This window comes from Colletotrichum scovillei (assembly GCF_011075155.1).
Source record: "Colletotrichum scovillei strain TJNH1 chromosome Unknown Contig00004, whole genome shotgun sequence".
NCBI classification, from domain to species: domain Eukaryota; kingdom Fungi; phylum Ascomycota; class Sordariomycetes; order Glomerellales; family Glomerellaceae; genus Colletotrichum; species Colletotrichum scovillei.
The window spans coordinates 3171808-3198598 of record NW_023336262.1 but is presented as its reverse complement, the minus strand read 5'-3'; the positions used below and the strand labels follow the sequence as shown (position 1 = coordinate 3198598).

Genomic DNA, 26791 nt, shown 5'->3' with positions numbered 1-26791 from the left:
CCCGGCATACCCGTCCTTCGTGGAGATTCCTGTCGTGTTCCAACACGAGCATCTCAATCTTCCTGGTTTCATAAGTTGGGAGGGGTAGGTTGAAGACAAAGTGAACTCATTTTCTAAAGCCATACATCACTTACTTGCTGTAATGCATTGGAAAATACCAATAGCGAATGACATGTGGCTGCCACTGGATCGCAATCTCATACGTGACACATCGATATTCGTTTAACTCATTTATTACCCTCCTCACGGGAGGTCAATCCTATACTTCAACTCATCCGGGCTCACGCTCGTAGGATCCTCCACCTGCTTAATCCACACCACAGACTTATCCTCATACACAACCTCGACGTCAAACATGTGCTGCGACTCCCGCTCGCCGACCTGCTTCACAATAGTCTGGTTCGCCTCCTTGTAGCTCTCCAGCATGCTCAACCACGTCTGCGTGTCCCACAGCCCGTCGCGGCGCGGGTACTCCCGGAACAGCCGCATCGCGTCGGCCCGCACCGTCTCGTCCATGCAGAGCATCGTCGCCGCGCCGAGGGGCCAGGTCGGGCTGTTGCTGTCCATTGTGAACATCTCGCCCGAGGCGTTGAGCAGGCGCTGCTGGAGCTCGAGGAACTCTTTGCTCAGGTCGACGTAGAGCCGGAAGCTGGGCGTCATGGCCGCCAGCTCGTCCGTGTCGCAGTAGTTTGCCGTCCGGATCGGGATCGAGAGGTAGGTGGAGTGGATGCGCAGGCCCAGGACTTTGAGGTACTCTCTCGTATCGCACTTTGCTTCTCCTTCTCCTTCTTCTTTCGCCTGCTTCTCTCTTTTCTCCTGCGCTGCTTCGAGGAGGGGCGAGAAGCGCGCGCGCCAGGCTTGGACGTAGCGGTCGTGCGCTTTCACTTGCTCCTCGTTGATGGGCAGGCTGACGTTGGGCGGGAAGGACGGCGCTTTGTTGCCCGTGCCCTCAACGCGGAAGCCGATGATCAGGGGCGCGTGGTGGATTACGTGGTGCTGGGTGACCTCCCACCAGCGGTGCGCCTCATCGAGCGAGGTGAAGGTATCGGGCATCTCGTCGACGGCGTAGCGCGAGGTACCTTGGCCGCGGCAGCACCAGGGCACTTGCTTCTCCGTCTCCTTTGGGTGGTCGCCGTTGTGGCTCCAGGACTGGAGCGTCAGGCGCTGGAAGTTTGTGGCGATGGCGTCGACTAGGGGGTCGCGGCGGGATGTCTGCTTCGTCGTCTTCATCTTTTTTGACCGGCGCTTCTCGTACTGGTCGAGGATGTTGTACCCGTGGTTGAGGTGCGTCAGCGCGGACCTCCTGTCGCCGTGGAGGGCCTCGAACATGACGAAGAGGAGGCACGTCATGAGGACGCTGGGGAAGGTCTCCTCCGTGGGCGGGGATTTGACAGTCAGCTGCAGCGCGCGGTTGTAGTACTCGAGCGCGTCGGCGAAGTAGGGGCCTTTACCCGTGAGACGCTCCTCGCGGGTGCCGCTGCCGAGGGCGGCGGCGCCGATGGCGAAGGCGGCGTTGCGGACGGCCAGGTCGGAGCGGGCTATCTGCGGGATGGTCTCGGTGATGAGCTGGGAGGGGAAGACGAGGGTGTCTGCGGCGAAGGAGAGCCATTGGTCGAAATGGTCCTTTTGGAGCTGCGTCGTGAAGACGAGGCTCTGGTAGCTCGGCTCTACCGAGAAGGGCGAGGAGGAGGTGGAGCTGCCGTTGGGGCTGGTCGTTGCGATGAGCTGTTTTGAGGCAGCGCCGGGAGAGGAGGAGGCGTTTGGCGATTTGGGTTTGTACCCCTCACATTCCACCCGCCGCTTGAGACAGTTTTGACATGACGGCTTTGTCTCGTCACATTTTATCCTGCGTCGTCTGAGCGAGATTATGTTAGTACGATGAGAAGAGACGAGAACCCGATTTGATGTGCCGTGAGTTGACTTACTTGCATGTGACGCATCCCGTCCGGACTTTGGGCTTACTAGCCCTGGTAGTAGGCCCGGCGTTGTGAGGCCAGTTCTCGAGCGCAAAGGTGAGAATCTGGGGACCGGGAGAGGGCATCAGGGCCGGAGTTTTGTTTGGGCCTTTGGTGTAAGTAAGAGGCGGAGAAGTGAGAGAAGACAAAAGTGCCTTCTGGTTCTGGTAAGGGATTATTGGGGTTTCCGGGTACTCGGGTCTCGGAGACTGTGTGTTTCCCGCTATAATGTCTTTGTACAGATGCGAGGTCGCCGAATTGTAGTCTCTCGCATTTCCAGAACCGGAACACTTGGCGGGCAGCAGCAGCAGCGGTTATTACACAAGATTTGATGCTGCTGTACTTCCTCTTTCTCTCTCTTTGTTGTGACTTTGTAAGCGCTCAAAGGAAACGAAGGAACGATGTATTATTGCTGCCTAAAAACGCTCTTTCATCATCCGTAGTAACCCTGGTCTATCTCTTATGAGGAACGGGCAGAAAAAAAGGAAAAAGAGAAGAAGGAGAAGGTAGGATGAATCCTTCTGCAAGTCAACAAGTTGAGAGTTGGTCTTGTCAGGCAAGTTGACGGAATGGGAACTTGACAGGAAAGGGGGGGTTCGTGGAGGATAAAACGTGGGGCGTTATCTCCGAGCTATGAAGTCAAAAGCAACGTGAGGAGAACTTCGACCACAAGGAAATCGAGGAATTGGAAACATCGGGAAATGCGCACCGCCACCCGTTAGCACGAGTTGGCGGCATGGCACGCATGGGTGCCAGGAGTTCAGACCCCTTGGCTGGGTGCAACATGGGGGGGTTGTTTGGTTGTCAAAGTCAATCAAAAGCCGCCCTGGGTCCGGGGGGGTTGAGCCAGGCAGCAGTGAATCGTGAATCGATGACGGCTAGATCACGGAATCATAATCATTACATAACATCGGTCAAGGACATCGATGAGTTCACAACTTTCTAAGCGCTGGCTGGGCAAATGTGAAAACTATCCTATTGAAAGCCTCGAAGCCTTTTGGGGGCCGTGGCTGTGTCGCACATGGTTCCTGACTGCGCCGCCGTTGAGAGACGTGGTCTGGCAAAAGTCTAGAACTAACTACCAGCTAAGGTAAAGTCGGCAAACGTTGATCGGATAACTACGCCGCCCCGCGTGGGTGTCAGATCGCTGGGTGTCTGTGTGACACGTTCAACGTGCAAGTTGCCGCGCGCGGAAGGGGGGGAAAGAAGATGGAGGGGGAGGGGCAGCCCCCCGGCCGTCCGCGATCCTAGGCTGTCCCCAGCGAACTCCATAACGTCGCCGACTCGGTGACCAGAAACCCTCGTCGGTAGGTTTAACTGGACAGCTCCGGCTTCGAAGTGTGGACGAGGAACGGAAGCTAACAGCCCTGTGGGATTTCCAACCGTTACGGATACAGGGCTGTGGGCTGGTCCTTGGTCGATGGTATGCTTCCTCATTGGAGGGGAGTGGGTATGCGGTCATCTTAAACCACCCGAAGGATTCTGAACCTTTTTCCTCCCCTTCATGAGAAACCTATCACAACCGCAAGGTTTAAGGCTGAAGGGAAGGGCTTGAACTTGATTCCATGCCCCTTGCCCCGAGGAATATGCCCCCTTTGAGACAGTCGGGTAATCAACGGCCTAGTTGTACTTCGTGCAGCACTAACTTGGAATGTATCGGGCTTGTTCGAATGTCAGTTGATCATTGGGCTCCTCCCGAAACTTAGTATCATTCGATGTTGAACAGCCCATGCCCTCGACTCTTGATGCCATTGAGCCCCAGTTCATGCTCATTCTTCGAACTAGCTTTGCGATAAGGATCTTGATGATTGCCGTCATTTCCATCTTTGAGTGGTAGAAAGTTGGGGAGAAGCCTGGAGTCTGCGGCAATAGGTTTTTGCACCAATGAATCAGTGTGCACCGTGGTGGATAGGGGCCACGTCTGAAGACTTCTCATAATCCTTAATCGTCGTTGGTCCTAAATTATGTGGACTTTTTCAAGATAAGAGTGTCCAGTCTTCCAGGCAGATACTGTCGAAGGATCCTACCCTTAGCCCAGAGCTGTCCTGGATACACAAATCGGTATATCAAAGAGGGCATGGTTGTGTAGGGTGCGAAGCGTAAGGGGACCTATCTAGCGAAGGGGAATATGTGTTTTTCCGACAATGGGAGAACCTCCAGTTGATCGCTGGTTGGGCACTGACCAGAAGCAAAGAACTCGTGGAAGAACAAGGCATCGCATCAGTTGTCGACGGAAGAGTGACTTCGTACTGCGAATGCTACCAAGTCCAGTTATCCTCTCAGTCATTCTATTGAGTGCCTAAAATGCAACGACAACGGGACAATGAGGCCACGGACCTGCACAATGATCTTGTTCGAAAGTACAAGAGACATGGCGCTGTCATCGATAAAATCTGGAGAGGTTTTGGGGCAGGCCAGCGCGCGAAGTGTGTGAAGGCCGGGGTAATGGAGGGTGTCTTGCTCAGACACTCGGGGGACACTACCCTGGGCGATAACTACAAGATCTTTCCCGAATGGAATCTGCGCGACTTGACTGAACGGCCCGAACATTTTCTTAGCATGCTAGAGCACCGCATCGAGAAAACGCCTATGGAGCAGTACTGTTACGGGGTTAACGGTAGTAAGGGTGATGCTGATATCATTCAGGAGAGCATGCGGACGCAGGGTTTACGCCCGCCTGCATCTGAAAAGGACTGGTACATGCTGTTTTCCGACGGGGAATGGTACGGTTTCAGTGTTTATCTGCCCGAAAAAGACGAGAAATCGTTGGGCGGGTTTGTCCCGGCCATCAGAGCGGGACTTGTGCCACCAAGTGACATCGGCCAGCTGATCTTAAAACGCCAAGTCACCTTGCTGCGGTCACTCAACATCCTCATTGACGATATCTTGGATCAGGGCTCGAAGACGCGGAGTACCGACCAGCGCCCTAAGAAGCCAGGGGAGATAACCACTGCGGCATTCTCAAAATTGAGCATCTCACAACCACCCGCCAAGCTTTCTCTGGCCGACCTCGTCAACGCTGCCTGCGATCAGGCGGCTTTCTTCAAGGAACGCATAGAGCTCTGCTCAGAACCGGCTGTTCTTGCACACGACGTCAGTTTCTGGTTCTGCAGCCGGCCAGAGATCCTCCCAGACGAGAAAGGACGTCGTTTGCCGGTGGTTTCTGACAAGTATGTCAGTGCCAGCGTCTTTTACGCTGTCCATAACGCCGTCAAGGCGGCTGTCCTGTGGAATTACATGCATCAGCTCCTCGAGCCTTTCGAAAGCTTGAACCAAGACAAAGCCCACCGGACTATCCTACTACCGGAGATAGCCAACGCCGCCTAGCTCGCCTACGTCTCCGCCCAGGCCTTGTTCAAGCGGCATATTCAGTCGCATTCGGGCAGTAAGTGGTACAAGCGGATGTTCAATGTGTATGACAGCGTTGGCAATGCGCGCGTGACGCTCAAAAGCAATCCAGGCGACTTGACGCGAAGCGACCCTCAACATCACTACATGCTCCGGCTCTGCCACCCCATACCACCGCGGCCAAGGCCGTCGAATGGCTGAAGAAGTTGGGTGATCTTCACCAAGCTTATCCCGAAGAGCGAGAGAAACTGGTCGAGAGCGAGTTCGAGTCTCTTTGTGACCTGGCCACCACAGTTGCCTTCATCCAAGATGTGACCAGTACAATCTCAACGCCAGCTCCATCCCGCAAAAAGGGGCAGTTGTTCGTCTCCAGGTCCCAATAGCTGGAGAAAGAGTTGATTGAGCTCAAGACCGGCATTGATCTGAGGGACTTTGCCGTCCCCATCGACAACCTTCTAGAGCCGGGAATGACCGCCGAGGCTCTAGAGAACCTCAACCAGTTTATGGTTGACAATGCCGGCGCCAAGCTTGGTGTGCTTTACGAAGATCTTGTTTTCGAATGCTTCTCCGACCTTGAGAATCAGTATCAACAGTACAAAATCAAGATCACCCAAGGCCAAAAGGACTGGACGCCACTTCCGGTGCCTGCCCCCGAGCCGCGAGAAACCTTGGTGGAGCAGCGGAAGCAGAAGGAAAAGACTCGTCCGGCCCACGTGTCTGCCTTTGAGGTCGGTCCTGAGGCGAATGTGTCGACTACAGAGCCGGTCGTTGAGAAACAGACTTTCAAGGTCTCACCAGCGGCTGCGGATGTTTTCAACGCCCTCTTCAAGAAGTCCGAGTCTCGAGGTGCGGTGAACTGGACGGTCTTTGAAGGCGCCATGGCCGAGCTCGGGTTTTCGGTCCTGCCCAAGTACGGCTCGGTTTTCACTTTCATGCCACCCGATAGTATGGCAGTGAAGAGGCCGTTCACCATCCACCGACCTCACAAGTCTCAGACTGAAGGGTACATGACGCTGGTATACTCTCGGCGGCTCGCGAGGGCGTATGGATGGGATGAGAAGACGTTTTCAGTTGCGTGAACAGCTTTGTGATGTTCATCGCAAGGAGCACGCAAACTTAGGAATGCGTAAAATTAGCTGGGTTTGGCGTTAAAAAAATGATATACTTGCTTGTCTGGAATTACAGTGTTGGGAAACTTGGGCCGATAGGGTGCTGAACATGGGATGATCCGGGTATCAGAACGGATTGGTACGAGGTCAGATGAAGGTCGAGAAAGTCAAGGGATGTTGACCTTGTGTTTCCCAGACTTAATATTCAAAATTGCCAGACTTCGCTTGGCATCTTTTCCCTCTGGCTTTTGCGAGCGTGGTGCCTTCGAATTTGAAAGTAGTCTTAGACACCTCGTTTCATCCGCCTGCGTCTCAACTGTGGATGAGGGCCGTATCATGCCTGAGAAAAAGGTGTCATTGTGGAAAGACAAGGCGGCGTTCGCGCCATTTGAGAAGGCCACGCAAATGTAGCAGAGCGATCGAGTCCTCACAAGCGCAAGTAATCATCTTCGAATGCTGCTACAGCAGTGGATTATTCTTGCGCCAAGGATGCTGACTTGATTGATCCTCGTCAATTGGTCACCTATCGGCATTGCGTCGTTGTTGGTGTTCAACCGACCTATCCTCGTCAATTGGTCACCTATCGGCATTGCGTCGTTGTTGGTGTTCAACCGACCTACCGATGGTCGGTGACGTCAACTGAGGTCTGGCTGCAGTGAAGTGTCACGTGCAGTGTTGATCTAAAATTGGTATAGCGCTAGCGGGCCGCTTCCAAATTGTGGGTCTTGTGGCCTGTGCGACCGAGCCCGTGTGTGGGGTGCAGGTCTAGCGCCGAGCGCCGATATCACCGAGCGGCCTCCTTCGGAACTCCGATGCGCACAATGTTGTGAAGTTCACACATTGTCCAAATTGTAGCCGAACAACATGAAAGTTGGCCAGCAGATAGAATTCGGCCAGGGCTTTTCAACCATGCAAATGACAACATGGTCGGGGACGATTTTCGCTCTGGCGAGTTAACATGCCACTAGGGGAGATTATTGTCGCGTTTCTTCCTCATGACACTGGACAAGCCAGAGCACACAATGAAAAAAGAGGTTCGCGTCGCCTGGAGGCAGTGTAATACCAGGGACACTGTGAGAGGAGCCGTGTGCAAGCACAGAGGGCTTCTCTCGAGGTACAAAAATAGGAATAATCACGATTGGTCTCCTTAGAGACCTTTCAGAGATTAAACTGAAAAGAACAGATACTACACTTGATCTAAGCCAAAAGGCAAAGAGAGCTAGAGAAGAAAGAGAGAAAACAAGCAAAGAACGGCGACAGACGGCGGTTATATAGAGATTCGCTGGGCGGTGTTGCGAGGCGCGGCTGGGGCGAGGCGGCAGAATGTGCGAGGACACGAGTCATTTCGGGCGGGGAGAAACCTTAGACCGCATGGATACGTGCGGAAATTGGCTGCAGACATGTCCAATGAGCTTGTTGGGCCAGAGACAGCCGCCTGTTTGTCTGGGTCAACTTTCCGGTGAGTTACGTGAAAACATCCACCACGAACAGACGGTGAGGCTCGACGACGACAGCCATTGGCTTACTGCGACTTTTAAGGTCCACTGTCTTTTGGTTTACCTTGTTGACCGGCTGGTCGATTGCGGTCTATGGAGTCTAGGTACCAACCAGACTATGGTTGGTTGTGGCCTGGTGGGAAAGTGTGACAAACAGAAGTCGGAATTTCACAATGTTATGCCAACGTGTTCTGTGCAATTATGCAGCAGCTTGCCTATGGATAGCACAAATTGCTGCACAGCCCAAATGCCTACGTGTTTACTTCACCGAGCTCACCGGCGCAAGCACACAACAAGGTGTTTGATGGGATGGCGGGGATGGGTGTTCACAACAAACTGTTCGTCCGCAACGGTCGTTCCGCGGGCCTGACCTTGGGGACTCTTCTTATTAGGCATCCAGTCGAGAACATACATGTTGCGGCTGTTCTCCGTCAGTGACCCAACGAAATTGATCGTATCCCAGTATTGTGTTTCTTCGCTGCTCAGAGTTCTTAATGATAGCCCTATACCAAAACACCCTGCTACGCAAATGTGTCACCAACAGTCAATCTGCCAAATCTAATAAGTGCTTTTAAGTCGTGAGGCCTCGTTGGTCCGGTTCGTTACCCTCGGCAAACTATCTACTACTTTCTATATCTATATCACTATTGTCCTTATCATTATCATAACTATTCCTCCCACTAGAGTTATTATTACTCCTCTCACTACTGTCATTGTTGTTTCTCCTACTATTCTCATCGCTGTTTCTCCTGTTATCGCTATTCCTCCTGCTATCGTCGTTGCCGATATTGTTGCTCTTGTCCACTTTCTATATATTCCTCGAAGAATATACCTTTAGAGGCCTTGGAGAGAGACAAAGACTAAAGATTCCGACGTACTAATCTTTTAGACTTGGAGCTTCGGCCGGCCTCGACCCCATACGCTCCGTGGATGTATTACCGTTACGAAGAAGTCACCGAGGCATGCGTTGAATATGGCGCCGATCGTGAAGATCTGACCTGCATGGCCAAGCAATCACGCAAAGCCGGTGAGATCTCAAGCTCTTCTGCCATTCCTTGTTGCTCTCAAGGTCAATCATCAACACAGGCACACTTCAGAAGCCTGAAGCTTTCTTGATTGCATGTCGAGCAGACCTTCCACATGCGGCCTTGTATAAGTCAAAGGTATGTCGAAAGGAAGAGACTTCTGCTCCGGTATCGAGTCCTTTAAAGTGTTGTATATTGTGTTTAGTGCCCTTCTGACTTTGACGACTTCCAACTGGTTACCGCTCTAACTGGCTCTCTTCTGTGAGCCGTACAAGTTGACGTCCCTCTCGCACGCGTAAGTTTTGCCTTCACAAGCCGATCATTACGGCTTGGGTCTATGGGAGCTCTGAAATATACTTGAGGGAAGGAGGTCTCCAGTAACCCGGACTTCTGTATCAATGCCCGACCCTGGTCTTCTCCAGACAGATTCCTCCCCAGTCCTAGTCAGAGTGGCTGAGAATCAAGTTAGACGTTACTCTCACGATGCCTGTCATATCCAACTGATCCTCAATCCCGCTAGTACGATGCCTTTCTCGAGTTTTGTTAGGATTACCTTGGTGCTCTTGGCTTAGATTACTACATGTATTTTCCAGGGAATACAAACTCATCTGTGTTTACTCGGAAGTATGTTCAGATGAATATACTTGGAAAGAGCCCAGGAGGTCTTAAACTTTCGACCCTAGTTGAGTCGCCTGCAGGTAGCTTTGTCCAACAGGCGGTGTAAGCGGCCTCGACCGTGGCGGCTATGACAAGTGCCTGTGACTTGCATCAAGACATTTGGCCAGGGCGTATCATATCGTCGATATTCCAGCCTCTCCTCAGTGCGCCTGGAAGTATCCGTGACACTTTTGCATCCTTCTTTAGGCCCTTTTACTGAGTGTAACACTAAGGAAGACTCGTCTGTGTCGTCATAGTCTGCTTCACCCAAGTCCTCTATTTCGGCAGGGGATACCTCGGAGTCATCAAGTGTAGGAGAGTGACGCTTATCGACTTGACTTAAGAATGTGGGTACTGTGCTGCCGTACGATCACTTTTTTCTTTTTTGAATAGCTGTGAAGCAACTTTGACGGTGCAAATGACTCTCGTTCCCCTCCTCCAGCAGCTCACCTGTCCCACTGACATGGCAAGTATCGTCCGATCCGGTTGAGAATCAAGAGACGAGTTCGCTGGCACCGACAGTCAATGGAATGGGCCCACGTGGACCGACTAGTGAGGGCCCATAAATATAATGATACGCTAGAGGTTCTTCCCTCTATCCAATGGATCGCTTGGGCGACATGTTGCCGATAGAAATACCAACCTAAATATGCGTTCACCGCAGTATTTGCGCCTATCTGGAGACGGTCTGTTTCGCAATATCGGCAATCTACTAGGTAATATACAGAACACAGCTGTTACGGACTTCATCTTGACTGGGGTGGCTTGTCATCGCTCATTCTCGTTTGACGCTTGACTTTCATTTGCTCGCAGGCTACCGAGTCATCGACTGATACCAATACAAGCATCTATGAGACTTTCTACAGACATGTTCTGATAATACAAGAGAATTTGAAGGGGAGTATTCAAGCGACTGATTGCCTCTAAGATCTTGGGCTACCTCACGAGAACTATTCCAGCCCTGTTTGCTTGCGATATCAGATCGTAGTAAATGACTGTTGGTCAAAGCATGGGTTGTTCGATGGGAATAAATCTAGGTGATCCAGAGGTTACTAGACGCAGTTATCCGTAGTTATGGTAGTAAGCTGAGCCAAAAGACAGAGTACGTACGAGCTGGCCTTCATGGTCTCATCTCTGCTATCCTAATCCCGACTGCCATGTCTCTATTATGTCTCTTCTCCCTTTTTGTAAATTACGAAACACGGAACCGCCATGAGATGCGAAAGGAAAAGAAAACTAAATAAGACTGCTTCAACCAAGGCCAGAGAACCCCCATTGCTTTCGCGAAGAGGGTGGTCCCCTCCTCAGTGCCTTAAGAGGTTAAGGCAAGAGCGGCCTGGGGTCCTTCAGCAGTAGCCAGTGTCGTTATTCTGGGGCTTTTGGATCATATTCCACAGCATTTGTACACTTTCATTGAGTCGAGAAAAGCGTCTCGAGGAGACAGCGGTGGCACCCGGATGCCCGTTCAAGAATGGCCCCGGCGTCCCGAAAGTGTGCCCAACTTTTTATGGGTCTACCGGAGCTTGTACCGGCCGCTGCCACCGGGTGGCTGGAGTTCCTGGACCTTGCCCAATTTGGGCGGGATACGTACCTTTTCTCGCCCTGCCGTGTGCACCACGGAAGAGAAAAATTGGGGAAAGAACAACTCAGCTGAGCCCTCAGCCACGGGCAGCTTTGCTGGACGTAGCGGCGCAGCATCCACTAGGAATCCACCAGCCCAACCAATGTGCCAGTGTCGTATTACCGCGTTGCATGTCTGTACTCACTGAGGTGGGAATCCATGGCAGCCGCTGAACCGAACTGACTCTGGGCGACAAGACCAAACTTCGACAAGTTTCCTTCGCCCAAAGCCGTCGTCATCCTGCCAAGAAACGAATGGCAAACTGCGAACGCACGCCGCGTACGACGTAAACCTATTCATATATCCCACTCAGCGCATAGCTAGTTTCGCGCCAACTTTACATTGGCCTTTTCTCTCCCTCTGTTCAACAGATTTCGCACGCATCCCGCCTTGCAGCTACACGCCCACAACCGCGCTTCCCGACTGATCGCGCCGAGAGACACCACCAAGGTTCACCAGCATGCCCAGCACGAGGGTCCGCAAGGTCTACAGGACCGACGATGTCGTGGACCTCAAGGACGAAGAAAAGGAGCAACTGCTCGAGGTACGTTGAGCTACTCGCAAGTTTCCCAAAGCTCGACCGTTAGCTGACAGCTCTGCCCCTCCAGAGCTACCTCCCAGACGGCCCACCCCAAGACGCACGACGACAATGGCGCGACGATGATATTCCTCCCAAGGGCAGGTTCGGCCTGAGACGCGCCCTCCGCTCAAAGCTACACCTTGCGATTTACACAATTCTCCACGCCATTTTCTCTCTGTATATTCGGATACGACAAGCATGGCATCTCGTGTGCTACCACATATCCTCCATCATGTTTTACCACCACCGAACACCAGAATATATCGAGCGGGATGTTGTTGGTCTGAAGAAGAAGCCGAAACATCTCAGCGTCATTTTAAAGCGCGAACCAAGTGGGAGACACGGGGCTGAGTTGGAGAGATTGGTCGCTGAAGCGGCCGAGATTGCCGTATGGTGCGTCTGCGCCAAGATTCCCGTCCTGACGGTGTACGAGCGGACAGGTAAGCTCCTGATTCCATGTGTATATCCCATCACCCTGCTAAATTTTCTTCTCCCAGGTCTTCTTAAGCACTACCTTCCTCACCTGCAACAATCCATCATCCAGAAGTCGCGATCCTACTTCGGTAGACACCAGCCAGCTTTGACCGTGGCCATGCCGCACGCCGACGACGTCCTCGAGTCGCCAGCCCACGGCGATTTCGCGCGCAACGACCCGCGCCACCTCAAGGTTCTCTTCATCTCCGCAGAGGACGGGCGGGCGTCCATGGTTGATCTCACTCGCACCTTGACCGAGATGTCACAAAAGGGCAAGCTCCACCCCCGTGACATCAGCACAGATCTGATCGATGCGGAGCTGTCGGAGGGAATCATGCCGGAACCCGATCTGCTCATTTCGTTCGGTCCTTACGTCGACCTTGATGGCTACCCTCCCTGGCCCATTCGCCTCACTGAGATCTTCTGCTTGCCGGATAACCAGGGCGTCGGATATCAAGTCTTTTTAAGAGCGCTGCTCAACTTTTCAAGCGCACAGTTCCGCAAAGGCAAATAGAGAGGTGTTTGGGTTGCGTATACCCCATGAAAGTTGTCACGACGTTCCCTTAGGCTGGTCTTTGGCGGAAGATACCCGCATTTCCCGCATCGTTTTGTCCCACCGATAGACAGGTCCGGTTCCGACGTTATAGTTGTAGTAATTATCAGTTCCTTCCTTCACCATCGCTCGCCTGAACGTGATGTTGATTCTCCCGCCATCCTCCGCATTCTTGCCTGTTCGCTTGGGTATCGAGTGAAGCCAATTCGATTGAGTGCGTCCGCGCATGAGAATCATGTCACCGCTGGCTAATGGCAACTTGATCTGTTTGGGCTGCGGTCTATCCGGATGCTCATTGTCTGGGGGTATCGGCTTGTGCTTCATGAGGAAATCCCTCCTCGCGCCGAGGGAGAAGGAGGCGATAGCTGGATCCGGACCAAGAAACCTCTCATCGTCGCTGTGGAAGGAGATGCTATCCGTGCCTGAGGCATAGTAGTTGACGAGACAGAAGTTGAATTTGCAGTCGGTTGCTGTCTCGGCTGAGCGACGGAGGTCATCTAGACATTTGGGGATTGGCCGCGGTGGGTATCTCTGGTACAATTTGTCGACGACCTTGAAGCCAGACTTCTTGTCTATGACGGAACCATCGTCGTCGAATCGGGATGTTTCGTCCATACCAAATACCGTGGTGTACCTGTTCGCATGAGTTGGTGTTATACACCCAAGCATGGAGAGCCTCCTTACCGTGGCGTGCGAATATGAGTTTGGAAGCCGCCCCTTTTGATATCATACTCCACTCGATAGAATGGCAATTCGGAGCGCAGAAACTCAAAGAGATTCTTGGCCATGTACGACGGAATGTAAGGCTCAAAATACACCAGATCGAGGTCTGGTTGGTCATTCATGTCTTTGCCTGGACGTGCAGGGAGTGACGAGAGCTCTTTACTGATGCTTGTGGGAAGCTCTGAGATAGGTATGGGATAATTGGCATGAGTGGACTGGCCGACCTGATACTCATGAGCTTCTGTTAGTAGGGAGTCCTACGAACGCATTTGAGCCGCAACTAAACATACGGTTTCGATTGGTTCATCTTCCTTGCGCGGCTTCTTCACAGATGGCGCGAAGAAGGAGTCCAGGGTCCGCTTCTTCGACATAATGTACGATGGGCTTCCTGTGAATGAGAAGTATCGTGTAAGTTGAGGTTGAGCTTGGATGAACCGGCGCCCGTTGAGCAGTAGCCACATGCAACCGAAAGCTCTAACCAATAAGCAGCAGCCGGGATGTTAGTCTGAAAGACGCTTGACTATATCATTGAACCTTAACAAGACACAAACTCCACAACTATCACGAAAACTGAGGTGAGCAGTCCCTCACATTCCTCTCAGACATGCCTGTCGACCAATCATCAATGACGCTTAGATCACGAAGCTCCAGTGACATCACCCTGTGGCGTCCATGCCCCACTCTCGCACCCGCCAAACCTCAGCCTCGCCAAAACGCCACATCTGGGACCCCTGCCCCTCAGCCCTAGACGGAGGTTTTTCCTCAGCCTTGCCCCTCCATGACTGTGCCCAAGCATCGACTCATCAACATGGCGGTAAGTCGAGACCCCTGCACGGCCGACCAGCCTTAGCACTTTGGATATTGTGCTAATATCATCGTGAAGAACTCGAACTCCGATATGATTAGCCTCCGCGCGCCTCTTGCCCGCGCGGCCACAATTCTTGACCGTTCCCTCTTTTCTAAGAAGTTGGAACTCGCTGCCGCCACGGTCAAGGACCCCCGCAACATCTCAAAGTACCGCAAGCAGCTGGAGAAGGGCAATGAGCTTCTTAGACTCGACCGTCTGGATTCATGCAGAACTGATCCCAAGTCATCAAATTTGAAATGCCTTTTGTTGCGACCTGGCGTGAAAGCTGATAGTATGTACCCCGCTTATGCTTGCTACATGTCTCGAACCTGTGCCTAACCCAGAATTTAGCACCGACGACATGGGGTCCTGTCTTCCAGGAGGGTATCAAGACTGGAGAGCTGGATGTGGTCCCCTATGAGCTGCAGCTCGACTATGATTACTGGAGCTACCGTAAGTGTGGTTTGTCTCGAACAGAAAATGTGACTTGCTAACCCCTGACGAAGTTGATGTGATGACATCCATCTTGCCTGAGGAACTTCACGTAGAGATCCCGGTTGGATTCAATACGGCTGGACATGTTGGTATGTCACCCGAAGTAATGCGGCGAAACCAGCCACTGACCCTCACAGCGCACCTCAACCTCAAGGAACAGTACCTCCCTTACAAGAAGATCATCGCAGAGGTCATCCTCGACAAGAACCCCAAGATCACCACCGTTATCAACAAGGTGGATGACGTCGGCGGCAATTCAGAGTTCAGAACATTCGCGTACGAGGTCCTTTGCGGACCTGAGGACATGAACGTCGAGGTCAAGGAGAACGACTGCGTCTTCCAGTTCGACTATTCCAAGGTGTACTGGAACAGCAAGCTCGAGCCAGAACACACTAGGCTCATCGGTATGTTCAAGCCGGGAGAAGTTGTCGCCGATGTCATGGCGGGCATTGGACCGTTCGCCGTGCCGGCAGGAAGGAAGGGTGTTTTTGTCTTCGCCAACGACATGAACCCCGAAAGCTACAAGTACCTGAACGCAGCTGTCCAGAAGAACAAGGTCCAGCAGTATGTCCGTCCGTACAATATGGACGGCCGTAAGTTCATCCAGGAGGCCGTCCAGCAAGTCTACGACGCTTCGAAGAAGGGAGAGGGAGCTGTAATCAAGCCCAAGCAGTCGAGAAGCAAACCCCAAAACCCGCCTCCTGAGCCGAAGCACATCCCCATCCCTCCTACAATCTCGCACTTCGTCATGAACCTACCAGCTTCGGCCTACACCTTTGTGAACCATTTCAAGGGCATTTACCATGGACACGAGCAGCTGTTCGAACCTCACACGTCTGCGAAGCTACCTATGGTCCACGTCCACTGCTTCGCCCTCAAAAGCGACGACGAGGTACCCCTGAATGACATTCTCGAACGTATACACGCCGAGATCGGCGTCAGGTTCAAGCTTGGGGACGCGGATAAGCAAGGGGAAATGACCATTTACAATGTGCGGGACGTTGCTCCGAAGAAGCGCATGTTCTGCGCGAGCTTCCGTATTCCTCCTGAGGTCGCCTTCGCGAAGGAAAGCTGAGATTCGCCCGCTCGGTTTACAGAGTCACCGTCCCCACAGACATACTTCGATGTCACTGTCACCGAGATGGACATGTCGATGCTGGCTTGGTGACACAACTTCTCAGTGGCACCTTTACCCGGGGACACCTCTTCATTCACGCCACACGGGAAGCCTCATCATCCTCCACGAAACGTGATCGATGTTCCAACCGCGTCGTCCAGGCATTTACCAACCCCGCCTCGCTTCGCTCAACTTGCAGCCGGTGTAAGGCTGTCAAAGCTCTCAGCAAAGAGCTTTCCCGGCGCCTTTCGTATATCTGGCGTACCTAGTTGAAGGACTTACCTGATCGGCCGTCGTGCAGGAGAGGGAGCTGGCCAACAGAGATAACGTACGGCAACCTGACGGTGCCGTGACGGGGAACCTTGGCCATCCTTCATTAAATGCGGAGAGTGAGGAGTCTGCAAAGTGAAGAGAAAAGAAACAACAACAGGAGATGGCGGAGGAGGAGGAGGATGAGGCAGGTCCACCTCGTCTCGACCCTTTGTGTCCCGGCGACTACAGCTTCGATACCAACCAATACCCATCTCCAATCGCACATTCCTATATCTGCCCCCCGATATACATGCAATCATGACTACTTGCATCCATCCCAGTCGTGCATATGCGCGCCCCATCCCCCTTCATCTATGAGCCCTGGTGGTAGTGGTGGGTTGTCGTTGTCGTTGTCGTCGAACGCCAGAAACCACCACAACGTCCAGCATGTGATACCGCCGGCGCAATCCCGCCCAGTCCAAGGGTTCGGCGTGGTCGAACCGTCGAAGGGACAGCCCCTACCTCACCTAGACCGAGCCTCCATCTCGCGACGCCGCGCGACGCTGTGCGACCCCATCTTCGAGACGACCCCAGTCCCGCCCAGCCGAAGGTCAAGGTGCAGCATCCCGTTCGTCCCCCGCCCCGTATCGCCCCCCTTCTTCTTCTTCTTCTTCTTCTTCATCAAGTCAGGGCTTGGTACAGCTACATCCACACGAAACGCGTCTTCATCACCTGTATCTCTTTTCGCCTGTTTTTCAGGCGTCGCAGCGGCTGCACCATGACATGTAGATGATGACGAGGGGTTTTGCTCCGGTGAAGCGGGGACGGCGCCCAGAGGAGGAGCATGGCAGGGCCTAGAACGCGAAGAGACTCGGCACCTCTGTGGTTTGTCCCATCCCGCCACCACCATCAATCAACTCCTGCAACCTGTCAAAGCTGTATGTGTATGTGCATGTCTTGTGCGTGTGTGCTTCCTCTTGTCGAATTTGCGACAATCCGGGGATATGTCTCAATGGGCTGTTGGTGGTGTGTTTTGCGCACCGCGAATCCAATATCCCGTCAATCCCTCCAATTCCCGCCAAACATCATGAACGACGTCCTCAGTACACACCACATCCAAGCCTTGAGCATCCACATCACGCATCTATCACTATTTACTAAATCCCGTCGCAGCGGCAGCGGATCCGCGCCCTGCCGCGGCGCCGCGCCGTTGATGGGCCCAGAGTGCCCCCCCCCCCCCTAACCCCCAGCCAGCCTCTCGGGGAGCAGGCGGAAGGGGGAGGGAGGGAACCATTCCTGGCTCGGGCGATAGGTATTACTCAGAAGCCAAAATGATGTTGCCATTTCCCGAACCAAGATTCCCGTTGAGTTGTGAGAACGTCAACTAGTACGGGAAAACCCACACTCCCTATCGCGCTCATCATTGAGCGGTTCCTCTCTCTCCACGGGCCCCCGGTATTCGAACTCTCATCCAACCGTATAATTTCTCGTCGCAATGTCTATATCGGTTTGCATAGATATTGTGGGTACTCCCATCGTATGCATGACATGGGGTAGGGTCTCTGGGAGATAGGGAATAGAGAGACAGCGTTCGTCTCTGCGTGTAAACATATGTAAAAAAGACCGGGAAAATGGGGCATGGGCACGAGGCATGGCGTGCATGCTGTACGTTGTACGCCCGTAGAACGCATGCCGCGACGTTGCAGTATTCCCGGGGGTCAGCAACGCCAGCGAAGCAGATGTGTGCGTAGATGTATGGGTGTGGATGTTGTGTGAGGTTCAGCATACTCCCCCTCCAAAGATCCTAACTACAGTACAGGTACAGATACCCTTCGTGCCTTCGTCAACTCTTACGCCATACAATGATACCTCAGACGCATGTATTCGCCCAGATAACCTGGACAAGTGACATTCCGGAGCGCCATGAAAGGTTCTAATTGACTAACGTATAGACATGGTTACACAAAGTGAAGAGCTGTGCCTAGAGAAAGGAGCTCCGTCTGCGCCAGCTCTCGCAGGAGAGACACCCTCCCCTCCCCGCCATTTCACCTGCCGTCATGCGAGGCGAGTTTCGGGATCTTGGGTGTTGGGCATGATGATGTGCGTAAACGGCTGAATGACACATCTTGAGCTCGGAAAATGAAATTCAACCTCAATATCGCCCTGGATTGTTAGTTCGACCCAGTTCAATTATTATGGAGATAGGGCGTGTGTTTACACAAATTACGAGACTATCTCTGCAGAGCCTCTTGAATCCTGGCATCGATCGATAAAGTCGACAAGTAACAAACTCCATGTAGCTAGTTCCTCTATGGATAGACGCTCTTCTACTATGGAGAGATACGTGGTAAAAATCCCCGAAGAGAAATGCCCTGTCAGATTGACACAGTTGGTTGGTTTTGCTGATCTGACTCTTGCAGCAAGTATTGTAGATCAAGTCTTAGTGTACTGTGTACACCACATCACGCTCATAAACCAACGAATTGGGCAATCCGAACTCGAAGTAGATTGTTCAGAACCTGGATAGTTATCGGTAGCTCACTAAAAATCTCCTGATCATCTCGCACTCAATTCTGCTTTCCCACGGGGAAAATGGCAACAACTCCGCTCCTGTCTCCATTCCCCAGTCTCTGGGGCGCGACAGCGGCTCAATCACGTAAAAGCCAAGAAACACCCCTCCGTCTGCGTCAACCAAGTGAAGTCCGAGTCTCTTTATTCGTGATTAGTGGAGGGGTACTGGGAGCGGGCGGAGGGGAATAGAAGAACCACAACTGAAGCTGGTCTCATCCCCCCAAACCAAGCCCAGCGTGTAAACCAAACGCGCGCCGGCGCAAGGTACAAGAACAAAACCACGCATAGAACGAAACATCAACGCCTCAGCGCCTTGATCGACGATCTCCTCCTAGACCAAGACTGAAATCTGATCAACTCGAGCCTAGCATCCGCTGTCTCTCTACGTTTCTCTCTGTATTCGTATGTGTGTGTACGTGTCTTACATTTCCATAGTTCGTACACCCTCAAACGGGCGTACTCGTGGTGTAATTAGCTTAGCGCCTAGAACCTCGCTAGTCCTAAGAATACACACAACACGTTCACGGCGAACCTCCGTTATGATATCCGTATCGGCCCTCCTTTTCCCTCGGGAACAACAAACCAACGACGGGGAAGAAAAAAAGAGCAAAAAAGATCGCTCGCTGACTGGTCGACGGCCTCCTCGACGGACCACGAAAATAAAACGGGGGCGGCACCCGCCCCTCCAATGCGTGCGTCCCCTTGCGCCCTTTTCCTTTGAAATTCGGCCGCCGTACCACCGTGAAAAACTCCGGTTCTCGTGGGAAAAGCTCCGCAAACGGGGGGCGAAAGAGAAACGAACCCGGAGGCGGAGGCGCCATTTTCACGAGCTTCCACTGGCTGTTTGTTACTGGGCTAGGTACGGAACTGCTTGGGTATGCTTAGTGAGGTGTTTAAGCCCGGACGAAGCCCGTCGCAGAAGAGGAGGAAGAGAAACCTCCTCTCTATCGGCCGGGAATACACCTGAGGCTTGTCCGTACCTTGGGGCTTGAGACAGCCAACCCGTTCCCGTGCTACCCACCACATCACGAATCTATCTACCCGTCCTTCGCCTGGCAGAGATGTGAGCCGTCGAATTCGACAAACACGCCCGCCAGAGCCGCCCTTCGCTTGCGGCAGGCACAGATAAGCATCGTGATCCGCGACAGAGCCGCCGAGAACGAGGAGCAAGCCGACTCAGCACACGCCTCGTTCGCCTCATCCATCCCACCATCTGGGTGCGCTATCACACTACCTGGCAAATACTTTATCCAGCGAGCCTCATTGAGGCTCGGGTGGGTGTGAGTGTGTGTGGAAACCAACTAACCTACCTGCCAACCCCCATCCCAGAGACGACATGACCGGCCTGGCTGGCCGGCCGTACTCGTTGACTGACTGATCAAAAGTCCTCGCGATAACCGTCCCGTCACTTGTCAGCTCGCTATTCCTGACGCAAATGACATCTTTTCGCTCTCAGTCCTGCTTTCGTTTTGCCCTCTGCTTTTGCACCCTGCCCCAACCTCCGAATCCTCCTTTCATCGCCCCCGATCATGACCCAAGAGAAAAACAGTGCTACACCCGTCCAAGCTCTATCAAAAACATGACAATCTATCTGTACCCCCTCCCTCTATCTTTCTCCATCCCGCAGTTGCCTAGCTTCTCCCACCTTATCGGAAGTCCTCCGGTGAAAGCGCCGTAGCCTGTTGACCCAGGTAGTTCTAGACCACACCCCTCGCATAACCCAAAACGATCCCAACTTTTCATCACGTCTTGCTCGGTCTACTCTCCGTGCCCCGAGAGTAGGTAGGAGGAGGCGGGGGGAAAGTAAACATGACGTCTGGTTTCCCCTCCTCCTCTCCCTCCTCCTCCTCCTCCAGACCGAAGACAGAAAGACAGAGCCTCATAGCGGTAGGTAGGTAGAGACGGTTCCAAAAGGTTGACAAAACCCAACAAGCCCGTCTTCAACCGCACCCCGCCGCCCTGCTCTGCCCCGCGAGGCACGTCCTCTGTCCAGGCATTACGAACAACATACCGGTACCTTACCTTACCTTACCTACAACACCGGTACCCCTTCCCCGGTTCCCCGGTTTGTTAAGCAAGAGCGCACGTACGCCCATTACCCATCATCTGTTGCAAGATCGTGGGAAAATGGCCCATGCCCTGCTGCAACCCAGGAACAGCACAGATAATCATATACATCATACACACACCCCTTTGACTCTTTTTCCATCCTTCTCATCGTCTAAAGGAATTTGGATTAGGTAAATAATTGCCCAGAGCTTTTCCCCGACCTGCCCGGTCATCCGCGCCGCCGGTTGTACCTGGCTAGCCCTAGTTCAGACTTGCAAGTTCACTTGTAGTTCAGCAAGGCCTTTCCCCGGCCGAGTTGAGTCCAGTCCCTTTACTGGAAACTCTGTCTAATACCGTATATACCCAATAAATTCCAACATGCCATATCGAGAAGCTACTGGCGACGATAATCCCATCTTCTTCCCTTACCCCGGATGCCGGCCACCGCGGAAGTCTGGATCCATTGCCGGTGGCGCGGGGAAAGCAACGGCATCTTGGCAGGGGGTAACTCTCTGGTGCTGTACTTCGAACAGTCATGCTTCTGCTGACCTGCCCTTCAAGAACGCCGAATTCAAGACATTGTTTTGGGGCCCGGCGATCACGAACGGGGGCTGAGGACATGCACGTAGGAGTTAAGGATCACATCCCATCGGCTTTTGCGTCGAGGTGCGCATAGCTCTTGGACCTAGACCGAGCCGCAAGCCGCGAGGCAGAAACCCATCGTCTTCCGGCCGAGCCTTTTCTCATACGGAACTTCTGAGTTGGAATGCGAGATTGTTCACCACCCTTTTGCAAGGCATCGCGAACGGTCTGGGTCAGTGAACACCCGAAAAAATAAATTCTGCCCACGTCCCTGAATGAAAGCTGTGTAACGTGTATATGCGAAGGTTCCCCGTGGAGAAGAGCGGGAAGAAGAAGCTCGACGTCAAATGAAGAGAGTTTCCGCAGCTTTAGGTCTTGGCTCGAACTTGAACTCGTTCGTTTTTTTTTTCTTTTTCCCTTAAACACCTCGTTGTATGAAGTACACGCCTTCAATAAGCTCTTGTCGAATTATACGACGAAAGCTTCCCTTTTCCCCGCGTTTTGCAACTCACATAGTTTTTGTGTGTCTTGTCATCTATAGACTTTCTTCTCTTGCGGAAACGTGGCAAAAAAACCGTTTGGTTCTTTGGGCCGTACATAAGTATCAGATATTTCTTTTTGGTATCTGCACGTCTGCAGCAGGTAAAAGTATGTAAGCTCACCCTCAAAGGCTCAACCCCGCGTCGTCGCGCCACCCCAAGTCGGCGACAAGCAGGCATCCGGAAGGGGGAACCTCAGGAACCCCTGTCCCTGCTTGACTTTGTGGTATATCGCCGACCCCAGAAAGTATCTCGTTGGTTCCAATGAGAACAGATCTCAAACACGTAAGATCCCCCCAACGTCTGGGGAAGAATGGGGAAGAGAAGAAGACCGAAAGACGTATTGGGTCGGGATTGCTCGGGCCAGCGTTGGGGCGTGCGACTGTATTTCCGTTTACCACCACCACCACAGCCCATCGGAGAGGGAACGAACGATGAGACGGGTATGCCCGGAGCAAGAATCCTGCGTGCGAATACGGCGCACAGTCCGAGATGCAATACCTGGATAGAGAGGAGACGAGAGGGGGTGTGTGTGTGTGCAAGTTCCAGATGTTTTGAACCGCCCGGTTCCAGGCTGAGCAAACCTGACGGATGCAAGCTGGAGTAAAAACAAAAAGACGCGGGGAAGCAGCACCAGCAGTTCCGGTTGAGCTTTGAGCTTCAGCGGCGGCACGCACTGCAGTCAGCAAGCAAAGCATTGCCGTTGTTTGACGACTGCGAATAGCCCCCTTGGGGAATGCTCACTCGAACGGAAAGACGCGGCTCTGGTATGGAGTCTTTCCACCGGCCCGTCCGAGAGTTTACGGTCCGCCTCCGGTCATTCAATCGGCTCTCCTCCGTCCAGAAGCCTAGGTAGCTCCCGTCCATAGACAACCCTGGTAGTTGGCCTCCCGAACTACTTTTCGGGCCAGCGGGTTTAGGAAACCTGCCTCCCCACCTCCCGCAAACGCACTCCTTGCTCGATGCCGAAATTGTAGACGTCTGCAATAACTTTCTTAGTGTCAGCCGCAAATGAGGCCTATTGAGCGTCACATTTCAGTAAGTTACGCTTCAATGTGATGAGCTCCAGCCAATTCTCACTGGCCCGCTTTGTTCAGGTAGCATGCCCCAAGGACCATCGTAATCTTCTCTCTCGGCCGGCACGAGCGGATGCGGATGGTATGGCGTGCTATCCCAAAGATAAGCTGACTTCGGCCTCGGAGCTCGCAGACAGACCACAGTTTGTTGACAACCTTTGAGGTATCGTGACGTGCACTCTCGTTGCAGCGCAGGATTCTCTCTCCTGTGGGACCAGATGAACGCCCTGCGAGTTGATCACCATGGCTGGATAGTCCGTACACATTTACGCTATAGACTAGGTTTCTGGGCGGGAGGGGTCCCGGCCATCTCCCGAACACGGTCGAGGCCGTCACGCCGCAGATACTTCTCGGGTGTGCGGCAGAGGGGGCTCGGCCTTGGTCCAAACAGGTAGGAGGTAGTGGTGTACTATGGAAGCCTCTTTCGCAGGCAACCAGCCAGGCAGCCAACAGCGACGAGGTTTCTCTGGGTGACTGATATCGGGTTACCAGATGAGGACATTACGGGGCGTGTCAGCTTGCAGCCGGGGAAAGGGCGGGAGTGCAGATCTTCCCCGTGCCCAAAGTGACGTGAAGGGATTCGGCGGAGTCACCTTGCATCAACTTTGCCAGGTGGAGAAGGGGCAGGAGTCCAACGTCGTCGCATAGCCCATGGAAAACTCACCAAGTCGCCGAATCATCAAAATGCTGCGATAGGTATGAGGTGCGCGACGACGTGTAGCCGGTGTATGCGTCAGCCAGTTATCATGGATTCGGATTGACACCAATACTCAAGACGTTCGAGGTGAGCCTCCTTCGCCCACTAGAGTGCTTAAGCGAGGCAGTCCGTATCTCGCGTCTTCGGGCTGAAAGATACGCATGCCGGATCGTCAGTCCTCGTGGGGGGTTTTGTTGGTTTCGGGGTATTTGTGATCTTCACGATAACAAGATTGATACACATGAGGGACCCCAGGACTGTGACATGTGTCTGCAGACGGAGCTGCCGCAGGGCTGCGGCACCTACGTTCTCATTCTCCCGGACATGTTGCTGAAAACGCAAAGAGGCAACAAGGCCTCCAAGGAGGACAATTAACCCCACTCGCGCGCGTAAGAAGCCGAGGGCCCTCCGAGCTTTTCACCTCCAGCTGCCTGATCTGATTGTTTGCAGACGTCAGTTCACAGCTTGGTGTTGTTGGCGGCCGCGCAGGTTGCGTGATCCTAGAGATTCTAGGCATTCCGAAAGACCTCGCGAGACTACAAGTGACGAGAGCGGATTGCACCCCCACCGAGATCCATAGAATGATTGGATCGAGCCACAGTGCTGACCTGTGAACGACTTGCAACGAAAGAGGCGCAGGAGTAGCGGCGTGGCTTGTTCGTGTTTTTCAACGATAGAAACACCATCACCGACAGATCTAGACTTCGATTGGGCGAACAGTCATCCAGATGGGCGTCTGTAGACTGTAGGTAGCGTGGGAGTGGGGGGCATTCCACACACAGAGAGGCATCTCGTTGCAGACTCTGGATGCAAGAGGCTGTCCTCCCCGACGAGATGGGGGTTGCGGGCAGGGGTGGCAGCCCTTGTACGCTTACCAGGATTCTCTGCATCGTGGGTAGCATTCTGTCAAGTCGACAACTTGAGAAGCACCGCATCGAAAGTGCCTCAATGTGACGAGTCACAATATAGAAGACCTAGATCTTTGGGAAGCGCGCACCTAGGTGTGCTAGGCCAAACTCATGAACCACCACTACTCAACCGTTGTCGAAGACGTGCAGGACGCCTTGGCCAACGAGCGGCGTCAGTTCTCAAGCTGCATGTCGTCTCAGGATTCACTTGGTCCTTCTGATTGCACCAACCTGTTGCAGAGCTGTATCCTCCCACGTATTGTCTTTGCTACTACCATTTGATAAGACGACGGACATCGAAAGGGAACAAGTGGAAGAGTCAGTGACGCGAGAGCTTTCCGTTGTCTGTGCTGCAAAAGTCACCTTGCGGAGTTCAGTCCGGCACCCGCAATAAGCGAAACCTCGTCGGCTTGCCCTTTCTTCTATGTGATCTTTTTGCCGGGCGAATTGACGACTGATGATGCGAGTGAGAACCGCCTCGTAGAATGGTGATCCGCTGTTCTTTGAGTCTTCCGGAACTAGATCCTCGGTGTGCTGCCCGGTGTGGGAGGTAAGGCCGGCTTTGGCACGATGCCGGTCAACACCAATTCGCACTTTGGCCCTTTGCCAGGCCTAGATTTGTTGGAGGACTTGGCATTACCTTCACAATGTTCGCATTCGTTCAGCCTCTCTATGACCATGACTGAACTCCGTCTGCCATGCGGAGCTGTTCCGTCGCGGTCAAGTAAGCACCTTGTCGAAACTCCCATTATCAATGCCTCGACTCGGATGAAGTTTGGACTCTTGGGTAATTCGAACCCACCGAGCCGTGGTGAGGCATTATACGGTAGACACTCGACCGAGTTACTACACTTGCGCCGATCAGGGTCCTACCTCTCATGTGCCCTACACCCTGAAGAAAGTTTCGACGAAGCGAACTCTCTCGCCAGTGTGGCTTAGCGGTAGAACCCGGGTCTATTCACTGTGTCCACCGCACGACGGCCGCGCCCGGACCTTAGGCGGTGCGGCTTGGAGGTTCGGCGCGGGCCCCCTCGCCCCCTCGCCCCGGATCGTACAAGAGAGGAATGCTGAACACGCTCAGGTTTCTCGAGCACACAGCAGCTACTTTGCCTCGTTGCTGACAACGTGATCAGTGCTATTTGATCGATGGGGACAAACTGTGTTTCCGTCCAGCGAGAAAGCTGAAAGTCGTTGACTGGATTGAGGTCCCAGCAGACGGGCACTGCTGAGACGTCTCCTGTGCGAGAGGTGACTGGCAGTCGTACGGCATGGACCGTTGTCTGTTCGAGATGGCCGACAGCATGGGACAGCATAGAAACGATTGCGAACGGCATTCAGGTATTTCCTGGTTCTGACATCTTGCAGCCGTTTGTTGTCGTCCTTATCTCGTCTCTGGCACCCACACACCCCACTGCTGCCATACTTTCCCAGCCGGGACGAGGTTGGCGACCTGGCTCTTAATAAACAGCAACTATGCATATCAGCCGGTTGATAAGGAAAATGGTGGCGGATGGTTTTCTCCGTTGCTAGGTTCGCCTTCGAGTCTCCTGGTAGCATCCCGCCATTGCGTCTTTAGTATGAGAATATGAGCTAGTGTGGCTTGCGTCCAGCTGCGAGGTCGCATAGCTTCGATTACATGGCGCTGCCACTGGCTGGGCGGGGCTGATGAGGTGACGGTGCAAGATATTGGCGTCGCTTTGAATGCCCGAGAGACAAAATAGCTTTGCGATGAGGATGCAAGGTGACTGGCTGAATAGCTGACTATCCCATTGTCCCGGTCATGCATCGTAAAATGGATTACTCCGTTCCAAGGTTATGAAAACAGGCTGTCCGCAAATCTGCATATGCAGTCAAGGTACACGTTGCTAAGATGCCTCCAGGCCGGCTCTCAATCAAGAGAAGAAGCGTCCTGTGTCACAACGGAATATACAGCGGTGTGTAGTCAGGATGTTGTGAACTCTGTCCACCGTCGCGTCGACCTGCAGCGCTGCATTCTTTCAGGCGCCTGGGCAAGGCCTTGAACGAGGCACGGTTTGAAACATGCGCCTTCTATTGGACGACTCAAGCCGTAGCCGGCGAGGCATGGAGAAGAGAGTATCTGGCAAGGTATTGCATGG

At 53.3% G+C, this 26791-nt stretch overlaps 5 protein-coding genes across 5 annotated transcripts; 3 read left to right on the top strand and 2 right to left on the bottom strand.

Annotated features, from left to right (window-relative positions):
* Positions 1–243: 243 nt before the first annotated feature.
* HER10_EVM0001949 (uncharacterized protein) lies at positions 244–2415 on the bottom strand (the record flags this gene model as incomplete). The annotated part of the gene is made up of 2 exons (XM_035471681.1): positions 1926–2415; positions 244–1855 (listed from the first exon to the last, which is right to left on the bottom strand). Exons 1-2 carry the CDS (start codon positions 2039–2041, stop codon positions 244–246), a joined length of 1728 nt encoding a protein of 575 aa, XP_035334686.1. The 5' UTR covers positions 2042–2415.
* Positions 2416–3766: 1351 nt separating this feature from the next.
* On the top strand, positions 3767–6382 carry HER10_EVM0009040 (uncharacterized protein; the record flags this gene model as incomplete). The annotated part of the gene is made up of 4 exons (XM_035478542.1): positions 3767–5281; positions 5342–5499; positions 5529–5668; positions 5699–6382. Exons 1-4 carry the CDS (start codon positions 4260–4262, stop codon positions 6380–6382), a joined length of 2004 nt encoding a protein of 667 aa, XP_035335207.1. The 5' UTR covers positions 3767–4259.
* A 4973-nt stretch (positions 6383–11355) lies between these two features.
* HER10_EVM0008319 (Di-trans,poly-cis-decaprenylcistransferase) lies at positions 11356–12884 on the top strand. The gene is made up of 3 exons (XM_035477846.1): positions 11356–11755; positions 11820–12231; positions 12289–12884. Exons 1-3 carry the CDS (start codon positions 11672–11674, stop codon positions 12777–12779), a joined length of 987 nt encoding a protein of 328 aa, XP_035335153.1. The 5' UTR covers positions 11356–11671; the 3' UTR covers positions 12780–12884.
* Positions 12816–13912, bottom strand: HER10_EVM0005646 (2OG-Fe(II)oxygenase superfamily protein; the record flags this gene model as incomplete). Its single annotated transcript, XM_035475252.1, has 3 exons — positions 12816–13452; positions 13503–13765; positions 13832–13912. 3 exons carry the CDS (start codon positions 13910–13912, stop codon positions 12816–12818), a joined length of 981 nt encoding a protein of 326 aa, XP_035334958.1.
* A 437-nt stretch (positions 13913–14349) lies between these two features.
* HER10_EVM0000434 (Met-10+ like-protein) lies at positions 14350–15958 on the top strand (the record flags this gene model as incomplete). Its single annotated transcript, XM_035470217.1, has 5 exons — positions 14350–14355; positions 14425–14680; positions 14740–14841; positions 14895–14972; positions 15021–15958. The coding sequence occupies 5 exons, from the start codon at positions 14350–14352 to the stop codon at positions 15956–15958; spliced, it is 1380 nt and encodes a 459-aa protein (XP_035334576.1).
* Between the last annotated feature and the right edge of the window lie 10833 nt (positions 15959–26791).

Coding starts and splice junctions, on each gene's coding strand:
- HER10_EVM0008319 (XM_035477846.1), top strand. CDS start 11,672: ATGCCCAGCACGAGGGTCCGCAAGGTCTACAGGACCGACGATGTCGTG. Junction 11,756..11,819: donor AAAAGGAGCAACTGCTCGAG/GTACGTTGAGCT, acceptor CTGCCCCTCCAG/AGCTACCTCCCAGACGGCCC. Junction 12,232..12,288: donor GACGGTGTACGAGCGGACAG/GTAAGCTCCTGA, acceptor TTCTTCTCCCAG/GTCTTCTTAAGCACTACCTT.